Raw genomic sequence first — 12,894 nt, forward strand, 5'->3', positions numbered from 1 at the left:
AAAATTCACAAATAAAAATTGTACATTTTTATGGTGTAACATGATGTTTCAATATACTAATACAATGTGAAAGGATTAAATTGAGGTGATTAACACACCTGTCACCTAGCACACTTACCTCTTTTTTTGTGGTGAGAACATGTAAGATTAGCAATTTTCGTGAATCCAATGTATAAATAACTGCAGTCTCCATGCTGTAGTTTAGATCTCTAACTTATTCATCCCATCTAACTGAAATGTACACTTCAGTCAACCTCTTCCCGTGCCCCCGCCCTACCCCAGCCCTTGGCAACCGCCAGTCTCTGCCTGTGAGCCCGAGGTTTTAGGTTCCGTGTGTGGGTGAGATTGTGCGGTGCCGTCTGCCTGGCTGACTTCACCTGACGCAATATGCTCCACGTTCATCCATGTTGTCACAACAGAGCTGCCTTCTTTCTCTCCCTCCTAAAGCTGAATAGTATTCCACTGGACCTGCACACACAACATTTTCTTTATCCATTCATCTGTCAGTGGCCACCGTGTTGGTCAGCTTTGTACCACTGACAAGAACAACTTAGAGGAGGAAAGTTGATATTGGCCCACAATATCAGAGATCTCAGTCCACGGTCAGCCAACTCCATTTCTCTGGACCTAAGGGAGGTGGAACATGACGGCAGAAGGGCAGGTAGGGAAAGCTGCTCAGCTCTTAGAAGCCAGGAAATAGAAAGGAAGGGGCCAGGGACAAATATCATCCACGTCCATGTCCCCCGGTGACCTACTTCCTCCGTCCGCGCCCCTCCTGCCTACATTTACCACCCACTAGTCCATTCAAATTATTAATCCATTAAATAGAGTGACCCACTGATGAGACCATAGTTCTCATAATCTGATCCTTTCACCTCTGAGCATTGCCCATGAGATGTTTGTTTTCTACGTATGAGCTCTTGGAATGACACTGCATACCCAAACCATAACAGCCACTTAGGTTAACTTCCTATTTTATCTTTCAATTATGTTGTTATCAAAGTCCTCCAGCATGCCCATGAAGGCTTCTTCTGAGTTGGTATTAAGACATTTATCAATATCATTTAGTATGATTGTTAAGACAGCTAATATTATTTTCATCATTTCTATAATTTTGTATTCTACTCACAAGTCTATGAAAAATTTGGTCAAATGCTTTGTTAAAGTCAAGATAAACTTTGTCTATAGCATTCTCTTGTGATTTAAAAGTTTTATAGTCCTTCAAAAAAAAAAAGAAAGAAAGAAAGAAATTGAGCCAGGCCCAATGGGCCATATCCCAGCTACTCGGGGGACTGAGGCAGGAGAATTGCTTAAGCCAGGGAGTCGAAGGCCATCCTGAGTGCCACAGACGCCTGAGAGCAAGAGAGGCGGGAGAAGGGCAAGGAAAGACGGAGTCAGAGGGCAAGAAGGTCAGCGGCTCCTGGCTCTGAGTCCATGACTCCTGGGATGGCCTCTTTCTGAAGTGGATGCACTGCGGCACTTTCTCCTGCCCTCGCGTGGCAGGATTGCACTTTCCTGCCTACCCAAAATGAGGTGTGTTCTTGTCACATGCTTTGGTCAATGTCATGAGAGAAACGTGTAACTTCTGGGAGGAGAACAAGTCTACCCACCTGCTTTCCCACTGCCTGTTCTCAAGAGAAGGTCCCCAAGTGAAGGCAGCAACTGAGGAGAGCCCCACGCAACCTACAGCAGGCAGGTAATTTGAGCAAGAAATAAACAAGAAACAAGCCCCTGAGGTTTGGGTTAGCTGTTGGTGGACATGACCTGGGTGAGCTGGCAGACACCGCGGACTTACAGGTCTGCATTTTCTGGAATCCCCTTGTAGCCTGGTCTTGTGAGATTCAGAGAGGCAGGCACGTGTCCTATCTGCACAGGGTCCCCAGTGTGTTCAGGAGGGGGAGCTTGGTGCTCCCCAGCCCTAAGGAGTCATGAGGAGAGAGCTGCTGGGTCCTCTTCCTCCTGCTGGCCCGAGTAAGGCTCAGGCAAGACCGAGCGTTGGCCAGGGAGGTGTGGGGGTCTGCAGAGGTTTTCCCTCTCGGTGGGTATCAGCTGGCCACAGATTCCCATGGTGGAGCTTTCCCTACCACACCCACACACTGATGTATGTTCCAATAAACTCCTTATTGTTTAAACCACCTTTTAAAAAGAAGAAAAAAAGAAGTTCATCAGTACGCCTTATCCTCTCTAATTCCCACGGCGGAGAACGTGAGACAGAAGCATGGAGGTTGAGCTTTGTCCTTACTCCTCGTTGATTTCTTTGCTCTCAATAAAGCCAAAGAATCCCTCTGAAGTTTTCTTAACTTACTAAGTCTGAACTGTGTCTGGACGTTCAGTTTCTCACACCTTTGTTTTTCTTTGTTCATTCTGTGGATCAAACCCAGGGCCTTGTACATGCGGAGCATGCGCTCCGTCACTGAGCTACGTACCTGGCCCCCAAATTTCCCTTTTAAAGTTTACCGAATATCTAACATGTACTACTCATTTTTAGAGGTTTCCATAATTCTAAAGCTTATCTGTTAAAAATACTAACATTTTCCTTAACATTAAAAGAAATTGCTCAACTCAGGAGGCTGAGATAGGAGGATCACAAGTTCAAGGCCAGTCTCTGCAACTTAGTGAGGCCCTAAACAACTCATTGAGACCCCGTCTAAAAAAAAAAAAAAAAAGGGATGGAGATTGTATCTCAGTGGTAAAGCCCCCCTCGGTTAACTGTCTAGTACTCCCATCCCCCCAAAAAAGAAATTGCTTCCCTTAAGTCTAAGGAGCTTATGTGGCGGGCTTACTCTTTCCTTTGAATACTCCTGCATCCCAATATGACCTGATTCTGGTTGAAATTACCAACCGGTTCCTTCCTGCTGGCCAGAACGAAAACAAAAGTGACCACTTTTCTTTCCTTTTCTGTAGTAAATTCTCTTGTTTCAGAAATTGGTTTGCTCTGGAAAACCTGGAGCACTGTTATCGTCTGGCTGGCAGAGTTGGGCCTGAGCATCTGATCTCCCCAGAGTGAAGGAGGCCCCGGGAACCCTGCTCTCCTCCGATCCCACGGGCGGGGGCTGAGACTCCAGCTCTGCCGACCTCCAGGCTGCCTTTCCCAGAGCCTCGCCCGCTCAGGCCTCCCGGGGCCCCCGAGCTCCCACTCTGTAGTGGACACTGACCTTGACTCATGCGACTTCTTGCCTGTGCATTAAATACTCCACATTCATCTACAAAGAAGAAAACTCACCTTCACTGTGGTTGTTTGTGGTGCTGGGGATCGAACCCGGCCTCGCACACGCGAGGCAGGCGCTCTGTCTGCTGAGCCCCTCACACCTGTACTTTTATCTAATTTTTCAAAAAAGGAAAGATATAAGACAGGAAAAAGGGGGAAGGGACGGATGCAGGACGACAGGAGAGGGTCTGGCCAGGGGAACCGTCTCCCAGGCTCGCGAGGGGCTGTCCCGGCGTGGAAGTGACGGCCTTGCTGCCCTGGCAGGCGTGTGTTTGGGCAACGGCTGCTTGGGGTTGGAGGGCCTCAAGGTCTGTGAGGGCTTTCCTGCTGCACTCAAGGGGGTCCTTTTGAGGTGCCACTCACCCACTCTGCCACTGTCACCTCCCAGCCCTCTAGATAAGCAAGGCCAGGTCGGAACAAAGCCGCTGAAGAGCAATGGGCCAGGTGCGGGTCGCATGCCTGAGGCAGGAGGATCCCAAGTCTGAAGCAGCAACTTAGCAAGGCCCTAAGCAACCTAGGGAGTCCCTGGGATGGGGCTCAGTGGGCAAGCACCCCTGGGTCCAGTCCCCAATACCAAAAAAAAAAAAAAAAGGAGAATGAGAAATAGGAAATTGAGCCACGAATGTGTCAGACTCTGCCATCCCCAACTTTTCTTCCTAGAAGGCCTATTTGAGGACCGTCTCCTGTCACCAGGAAGTCCTGAGCACTTGTCCTGAGCATGGGCACGGGGCGAGAAGAACTGCAGGACCGGACCATCGTCAGGATCGCGGCTCACCTCCCCGACCTCATCGTCTACGGAGACTACTCTCAGGAGCGACCCTCTGTGGACTACTTCGATGGAGTCCTGATGTTCGTGGACATTTCAGGCAAGTGCTGAAGGGGCCCTGTCCAGTGGGCCTGAGCCTCTGGGCTGGCTCTCTGGTCCTCACCACCTCAACTGCCAGTCGTGGGCAGAGCTTCAAGAGGCCCACGTCCCACACCAGGGAGGGGACTCCAGGCTCCAGCGTCCCTGCTCCTGTCTCACTGACTCATGCCCCAACCCCACTCCCGCTCCTATCAAAGCAAACTCAGAAATGATGGCCCGCGAACTTGCCACTTCTTCAAAGGAGTTGAAATGTGTGTTTTTATTCTCCTGGAATGAAAGTTCTATTCCCAGTTACAGGAATTGCAGCCATCACTGTACAAGTTGAGAGTCTGGAAAAAAAGAGCCATCTGGAACCTCTCCTTGGCCCCTAAGATAATGAACACAGATAGAGGAGGCTGCATGTGTGACACCTGACCAGCCAAAAGATCATTAAGAAGAAACTCTGAGCCATGTGCAGTGGTGCACCCCTGTAATCCCAGAAAGCCGGGGCCAGGCTGAGGCAGGAGCATGGCAAGTTGGAGGCCAGCCTCAGCAATTTAGTGAATCTCTCTCTCTCTCTCTCTCTCTCTCTCTCTCTCTCTCTCTCTCTCTCTCTCTCTCTCGGTACTGGAGATTGGCATTTACCATTGAGCCACATCCCCAATGCTTTTTTGTATTTTATTTAGAGACAGGGCCTCACTAAGTTGCTGAGTCTGGCTTTGAATTTGCAATCCTCCTGTCTCAGCCTCCAGAGCCACTGGGATTACAGGTGTGTGCCACCGCACCTGGTGTGGCCCTTTCAGGGGATGTAGCTCAGTGGCCGAGTGTTCTGGGTTTAACCCCAGTACCAGAAAAAACAAAAAGGAAAAGAAACAAACAAGTCCCCTGCTCTCGAGCGCAGCCATGGTCCGCATCTTCTAGCTCAGCTCGCGCCTCCGAGTAGCCAAGAAAGCCAGCTGCACATTTGTTGCAGGTTTCACTGCGATGACAGAGAAGTTCAGCACAGCCATGTACATGGACCGCGGGGCCGAGCAGTTGGTGGAGATCCTCAACTACTACATTAGCGCCATCGTGGAGAGTGAGTGTCCCCACGGCCCCGGCTGGAGGAGGTGTTGACGCCTGCTCCTTCCCTACGTGTTGTTTGTGGCCAAGTGCAGTCACCCAGCTGACTTCCTTCCCCAGTGCGTCGGAAGCAGGTCTTTCCCTGCATGGGCTGTGGCACACTGAAGGAGGTGGACAAGCCTCAGGGCACAGACGGCCCGAGGGAAAGGTGCTGTGCACCCAGCATGCTCAGCTCTTCTGAAATCTGGCCTCCATGCAGCCCAGACTAAGGGAGAGTGTGAGCAGATCCCAGTGGCAAATAATGAAGCCAGGGCCAGGGTCTCCCAACCGTGTGTCCTGAAGCCCTCCCAGCGGGGTCAGGTCCCCTTTCCACCTCTGCCGGCCTCTGGTTTGCAATGATAATTTGAACTGTTCATGAAGAGAAGGGTTTGCGGGTGGGGTGATCTCTGTGCCCACAGGGCCATCAGCTCTGAGTTCCCTGGCAGTGCCGTAAGGTCACCCTCTAGGCAGCGCTTCAGGCTCACAGAAGCAGACATGGCCGATTCCTTCTGCACCCTGCTCAGCACGGTAGCTCTCAGCAAGTCCATGCAGATGCGCAGCTCAGAGAAGAAAATGTCTCTTTACAGCGCAGTGGAGACAAACAGCACAAACCCGCAATGACCCCGTGGACTGCGATCTCCCCACTTCCTGCCTCCTGTGCTGGTGGGGTCCTGTCACATGGGCACACACATGTGCACACACACTCACACAAGCCCACCTTGTCCCCGGAGGAGGGCAGCCATCCCCACAGGCACAGAGTGGAGCCCTGAGGCCTGGCCCAGCGTGCTCCTGACAGCCTGGAGGCACCGCTGGGCCTGGTGGGAGGTGTCTTGAGACCAAGCCTGTCCCCCGAGCTGCTGCACCTGTGGCAAGGACCCCTTGGCCAGTGGCGGAGGCAGAGCGAGCTGACCCCCTTTGTCTCTCCTCAGAAGTGCTGATGTTCGGGGGAGACATCCTGAAGTTTGCAGGTATGGAGGACGCACGGGGGGCTGGCTGAGAGTGCACCTCACAAAAGCTGCCCTCCACCCAGGCCCCAAGTCCCGCGTGTCTCTCCCAAAGGTGACGCGCTGCTGGCCCTGTGGAAGGTGGAGCGGAAGCAGCTGAAGAACATCATCACCGTGGTGATCAAGTGCAGCCTGGAGATCCACGGGCTGTTCGAGGCCCAGGAGGTTGAAGAAGGGCTGGACGTCCGCGTGAAGATAGGTGAGCCGGAGAGGGTGGCTCTGGAGACGGGCGGAGCGCCGTGCGCCACCTGAGAGAATCTGGGCCGGCCGTGACGCCTGCCCAGTGGACTACCACAAAAGCAGCGTGGCTTCTTTAGTAGCTGGCACACGGGCACCACCGAGCAGAGGGTCCTTGTTAGAGCCGTGGCTGGCATTACCCTATCTCGCTGTTTCTCGAGATCGTGTGGCATCAGCACAACCGAGGGTAGCTTGCCATTGGGTAGATTCAGCGAGGACATCAGATGGGCCACCTGTCCCCCTTGTAGGAATGATGTGCAACAAAAGCCCGTCCACGGCTCCCGCTGTCTGCAGCACTCCCTAAGGTCAGGCGGAGTGCGGCTCCTGCCACTGTGTTCCCACAGTGCTGCGGACACTACGCAGCCAGCTCTTCCCCTTGACCACTGTCCCAGGGTGCAGGCATCGTGGTGCCCATTTCACAGGTGAGGAATAGGATCCTGCAGTGCAAACCATGAGTCACATAGCAACGTAGCGGATGTTGGTGTCAGTGTCCGCTCGGCTAAACCCTTTACCCCAGGAGCCTCTGTCAGAGCCGATGGGAACGTCAGAGGTCATCCAATTAACTGTTCCTCGCCTCCTTTAACCTCTGCCCCCTTTTGCTGTTATTTTAAATTTTCAAATAAATTACATGTTCTGTTGGGGAAAAAGAAAGCCCTCTTTTTGTTTTCCAAGCAAACACCTAGAGAGACAGACCTATAACCCTTCTTGAGAATGACGGGAGCCCCAACCCTCAAGACTCGTTTCCCCTCCCCTCTGGCCATGTCTAAACGCGGGACTCTAAGGTTTCATTTTAGTCGAAGCCTCAATCTCTTATAAAATGAAAATCCTCCCCAAATCAGGATTATTAGAGTTTTTTCTATTGCCATTATGTACAAATAAACCAAAGACCAGGTAAAATAACTTTGGGCACTGGTAGGGACATCTGGGGACAGAATTGTCACAGAAAGGCTGATACTAGTAGCTGAAATTTCTAGCTTCAACAAATGGGGCATTTCAGAAGACCCGAGCCTGGAAGGGACATTCTCTGATCCTTATGTAAAACGTTGGAAAGGGGATTTGCCTTGAGGTAGAGGAGTCAAGATTCTGACTCCTCCAACAGCTTGTGCTGCTGGGAATCCCCAGGACTTGTGCCCACCTGTGGCTCCCCTGCTTGCCAGGGCTGGCTGCTGGCCACATCTCCATGCTGGTCTTTGGAGATGACACACGCAACTACTTCCTGGTGATTGGACAGGCGGTGGATGATGTGCGCCTTGCACAGAACATGGCCCGAATGAACGATGTCATTCTGTCACCCAACTGCTGGCAGCTCTGCGATCGGAACATGATTGAAATTGAGAGGATTCCGGATCAGAGAGCAGTTAAGGTAGGTGTGACTTGCTGCCTACAGAACGTCCTGCCAGCTTGTGCCAGAGGTTGGTTCCCCAACATTCCTGGGCTGCAGACAGGGTGGAGCCAGTCTGGGCTAGACTAAGTGGGCTTTGGCTTAGGAGCCATGTTGGTGGGCTGAGGAAGAAAGGAGGCTTACTGTGGGTGCCTAAGGATGTGGAATTGAGGTATTGAGGTCCTGGCAGGGGCAGGGGCGGGGACGGTTAGTGACCTTGCTTAAGGAAGGACCTGCTGGCTGTTACCTGGGAGCAGAGTGAGTTGTTTTGGGGGCAGCCATTGGCCCTGATTATCCCTACCCAGCACCCTCCTACCCAGGGCTAATGCTCACTAGCATGAGGACTGGAGGCAAGGGATGACAGCCAGGCCACTGGAGGGAGGTCAGGCCTCTTTCTTGCCTAGAACTGTCCTTGCAAAATGGCTAGTTAGAGAATCAGTGCCTTGAAGACAGATATGGTGGTTCACACCTGTAATCCCAGCAACTCTGGAGGCCGAGGCAGGAGGATTGAAAGTTCAAAGCCAGCCTCAGCAAATTAGCAAGGCCCTTTCTCAAAATAAAATATAAAAGAGGGCTGGGGTGTGTCTCCGTGGTTAAACGCCCCTGGGTTCAGTCCCCGGTACCCTATGCTTTGAGAGTGTGAAAAGGGAGGAGAGCTGAGCGGGCAGGGAGGGGCTGGCACCACGGAGATGAGGCCCAGGTGGGAGGCACTCCTGCCCGGGACATCCTTCCACCACCCTCCCACCACCGACACCCCCCCCCCCACTCCCACTCCTCCTCAGTCCACACCCAAGCCAGGAGCCAGCTGGCTAGGGCAGCCATGTCCCCACCTGCCGTCATTTTCACACCTTTCAAAACGGTTTTAATTTTGAACTGATTTTAGACTTTTGGAAAAGGTATAAAAATACAGTTTGCACATATTCTCACTCTCAAAGAAAGTTTATGTGTTTGGGGGCAGAGAAGGCAGAATACTCCAGAGGCTGGGCATGGGGTGGGGTGCACCCTGCCCTCCCAGCTCAGGAGGCTGAGGCAGGAGGACAAGGCCAGCCTCATCAACCTCAGTAACTTAGTGAGAACTTGTCTCAAAATGTAAAAAGGACTGGGATCTAGCTCAGGGGTAAAGTTTAATCCTCAGTACCAAAAATAAATAAATAAATAAAATCTTTTAAAAAAGAAAGAAGGAAGGAAGATTTCAATGCTCAGTATATATACCCAGATACACAGAGGGCCCTTCCAGAGGACTAACCTTAATATCTTTGGCCAAGTTTCCCTTGATGAAAGAGCATCGTGTGGATCTGTTTGTGTTCGTTCTTGTGCCCCCATTTCTTGACGCACCCACAATGCACCTTGGCTATGGTTCTCCCACTCTTCTTCTTTTTTTAGGGGCGGGGGATACTGGGGATTGAACCCAGGGGTGCTTTACCACTGAACTACATCACCAGTCCTTTTTATTTTTTATTGGGAGACAGGGTCTTGCTCAGCTGCTGAGGCCGGCCTCAAACTCTGATTCTCCTGCCTCAGCCTTCCCAGTTGCTGGGATTACAGGCAAGTGCTATAGTGCCTAGGTGAACATTGAAATCTTAATGAATAGTTGGAGAAACTTTTAAATTTTTCTCGTTGGAGCTGAAGATGGAACTCAGCCTCCCACATGGTAAGCACATGCTCTCTCTGAGCCCTAACCCCAACCTCTAAAATTTTTACTTAAATTTTCAGTTTTATAAATTAAAGATCTTTTGTGTTGAAGAACACCAATCACTGTTTACCTAGACATGCAAGAGCATATTCCCGAATTTCTACTGGAAATTCACACTAAAGGACCAGATAACCCTCAGAACAAGTGAAAACTTCCCTTTTTCTTTTATTTAGGTTAACTTCTTAAAACCACCCCCTTCTTTTAACTTTGAGGAATTTTTCACGAAGTGTATGACCTTCATGGATTATTATCCTGGTGAACACAAAAGTAAGTACCCTCCATGTAGGTGACCCCTTGCTCCTCAACACAACCCCCGGTCCTACCAGCAACCCAGGGACTGCTTCTCGTCCCCTAGAAGAGCAGTTCTCAGTAGCACCCTCTCCCTGGACACTGGTCCCCGTCCTCATCTTCCAAGCTTTGGATGAGTTTCCCTTTGATGAAAGAAAAAGTGAAGCCTCTTTGAATCCGACTCAAGACTCAGAATTCTCTGAAGAGCATCGTGCGGGTCTGTTTGTGCTTGTTCTTGTGCCCCATTTCTTGACGCACCCACAGTGCACCTTGGCTATGGTTCTGCACTCTTCAGTCTTCTATCTCTTCTTTTTCTTAATTGTTTGGAGGCTGGGTTGGGCTGGGGGCCTGGCTCATCACAGCTGGGCTGCAGCCATCCTCCTGCTTCAGCCTCCTGAGCAGCCAGGTCGGGCGTGCCAGGCTGAGCCACTGACACCTTGTCCCTGCTCTCAAGCTTCTGCCCTCTTCCCTGTCTGGGGCTGCTTCTCAGCCACCAGTAAGCCCAGCTCAATGGCTTCCTCTCCAGCCTCGCCCGAGGCAGAGGACAAAATTACGACAATTTAGAGATCACCATTGGCTGTGGTTGGTGAGTCCAGAATCAAGCAACACCTGGGTCCATAACGGAGAGCAAGGGTTCCGAGGAGGGGCGCAGACCGAGTTGGTTTTGTAAAGAGAAAAGGGCTGTGGAAGCAGGATCAAAGCAGAACAAGTGACTGGTCATTTCAAAGTGACTTTCTTGGGAAGCAGGGCCAAGGAGACAGACAGAAAAATACCTGGTAGCATCCATCGGCCTCGAGCCCCTTTTCATGTGTCAGTTGTGCCAGTTGACACTGTTCTGTTGGGAGAGTTTGCTGATCCCTCTTGTCCTGATTCTCCCAGAAGGTCAGAGACGCAGCTGGGTTTCATCTGGGGACCTGGAGCTTCATGACAAGTGGCTCCCTTTTGACCTAACCCGGTCAGGCCCCTGTAGGAGCTTAGTCCAAAACAAAGGCCTCCTGCGGTTTCCTTCAGAAGTCACCACCCTCCTGCTGTCCTTGCCTGTCATTCCTGCCCTTCTGACTGCATCCTCCTCTAGGGTCATGCGCTCTGTCCACTCCCATTCCTTTGGCTGTAGCTTTAGATGAAGCCCAGAGGCATCACCTCCCCAAGTTCCAAAGCACGATGAAAGTGAGATCGAGGTTTAGAGCTACATGCAGCTCAATTTTGGGAAACCCAAGCCTGGAAGACCGTGGATGTCCCTTGGCCAAGGGACCAGAGCCTCCCTTGCTAAGTCCACCCCTCCTCCTGCCCTCCTAGACTTCCTGAGGCTTGCCTGCATCCTGGATTCTGATCCTAAACTGGAGATGTCCCTACAAAAGTATGTGATGGAAAACATTTTGAAGCAGGTATGTTCATAATTGAATTTTTGGCTTTTACTAATGGCTAGTAAAATTGTCTAGTGAAATTAGGACATTCTGTATATGTAGATGACAAACTTGAAATTCGTTATTCAAACCAGGATACTACCTAGGTTGGGATATTGGGCATAGCTCAGTGGCAGACAGCTTGCATAGCATGTGCGAGGCCTTGGGTTCAGTCCCAGCACAAAAAAAGATGAAAGTGGCCTTATTTGTAGATCCACTGTGACAACAAGCATCAACCAGAGGCCAGGCGCCGTGGGGCCCACCTCTAATCCCAGCGGCTTGGAATGCTGAGGCAGGAGGATCTCATGTTCAAAGCCAGCGTCTGCAGGAAGGCCCTAAGCAACACAGTGAGACCCTGTCTCTAAATAAAAAATAAAAAGGGCTGGGGGTGTGGCTCAGTAGTTAAGCCCCTGGATTCAATCCCCAGTACAGTACAAAAAAAAAAAAAAAAGAAAGAAAAAGAAAAGAAGAAGAAGAAGTAGCAGCAGCAGCAGCAGCAGCAAAGCAAAGCAAAGCATCAGTCAGGCTGTGTTGCCTTATGCGACTGGACAGGCAGGAGGAGCTGCAAGCAGGTGATGCAGGAGCACCCGTTCTGGGTGCCACAGGGCACACTGGAATACGTGAGTGTCGGGGCAGCGTCTCTCCAAGGCCCTTGCATTAGTTTTGAGACTTAACAATATAGATAATTAGAACACTTTAAACTACCCTCACCTCCCCAAAGCTTCCCTTTCCATTCCCTTAGATCTGGACTTTCAAATCCACGAAGCTACGGGAATCCCAACTAGCTCTCAGCACTCGCCACACTCCGGTCACTCTGCTATTGCATTTACTTATTTATTTAGGCACCAGGGACCAAACCTAGGAGCACTTTACCTCTGAGCTACATCCTTTTTATTTTTTTATTTTAAGGCAGGGTCTCGCTAAGCTGTAGAGGCTAGCCTCGGACAAGCTGCCCCAGTCCCCCGAGTAGCTGGGATTGCAGGCTGTACTGTCATGCCCAGCATAACCCTGTTTCACATGTGAGAAAACTAGTACTCCTGTGGTATAAGAGGTGCTGCTGGGATTTCGACCCTGGTCTGAATGAATACTATAGTTTGGGCGTGGGCTATCCACTGTTCTGACGTACATCTGTTTTAATCCTATCAAAATGCAGTTGTGTCCTCCAGGACATTTTTGTACGACCAGCTTGACCTGTGATTAGAGGCCTTCATGGTGTGTGGGGATTGAAAAGGTATTAGAACACACCTTCCACGGTCAGCCCAGTGTGGAAACTGCCTGCAGTGTCAGGGGCTGGGGCTGGGGGGCAGAACCACTCAGCAAGCAGGAGACCCACCAAGGCCGAAGAGCCGGTCATTGTCTGCAGCCAGGGCAGGAGCAGGAGCACTGGGACCATCCCATCTCCCCCAGGCAGGGTGCTGGCCAGCAGGGGTTTGGGTTGGGAAAACGCCCACATACTCACATCACACACGGAGGAGGGCACCTTCCTGAGACCAGGTCATGGTCACCTGTCCAAGAACCCAGGCGGGGACACCTGGGGGGAGAATTCATTATTATAGAGTCCTTTCTGGGTCCTGTAGAAGGAGTGAGCCAGCGACCCTGACTCCGTGATCAGGGCTGGTTCCTTGCAAGCTTCTCTGCAGGGCTGCGTCTGCCCCAAACAAAACACCAAACATCTTCAAAGGAGCACAGCTGCTACGCAGGGGTGGTTGCCCCTAAAGTCACCTGCCTAGCGGCA

At 51.3% G+C, this 12,894-nt stretch overlaps 1 protein-coding gene across 1 annotated transcript in view; it reads left to right on the forward strand.

Annotated features, from left to right (window-relative positions):
* The first annotated feature begins 3,926 nt into the window (after nt 1-3,926).
* Nucleotides 3,927-12,894, forward strand: part of Adcy10 (adenylate cyclase 10) — a 54,336-nt gene continuing 45,368 nt past the window's right edge. Inside the window, exons 1-7 of the mRNA XM_027922876.2 lie at nt 3,927-4,074; nt 5,026-5,130; nt 6,083-6,121; nt 6,213-6,356; nt 7,552-7,757; nt 9,642-9,735; nt 11,053-11,141. Of these exons, the coding sequence (XP_027778677.2) occupies nt 3,927-4,074; nt 5,026-5,130; nt 6,083-6,121; nt 6,213-6,356; nt 7,552-7,757; nt 9,642-9,735; nt 11,053-11,141 (825 nt within the window). The remainder of the gene's footprint in view (nt 4,075-5,025; nt 5,131-6,082; nt 6,122-6,212; nt 6,357-7,551; nt 7,758-9,641; nt 9,736-11,052; nt 11,142-12,894) is intronic.

The sequence above is a fragment of the Marmota flaviventris genome, chromosome 12, assembly GCF_047511675.1.
Source record: "Marmota flaviventris isolate mMarFla1 chromosome 12, mMarFla1.hap1, whole genome shotgun sequence".
In the NCBI taxonomy this organism is placed as follows: domain Eukaryota; kingdom Metazoa; phylum Chordata; class Mammalia; order Rodentia; family Sciuridae; genus Marmota; species Marmota flaviventris.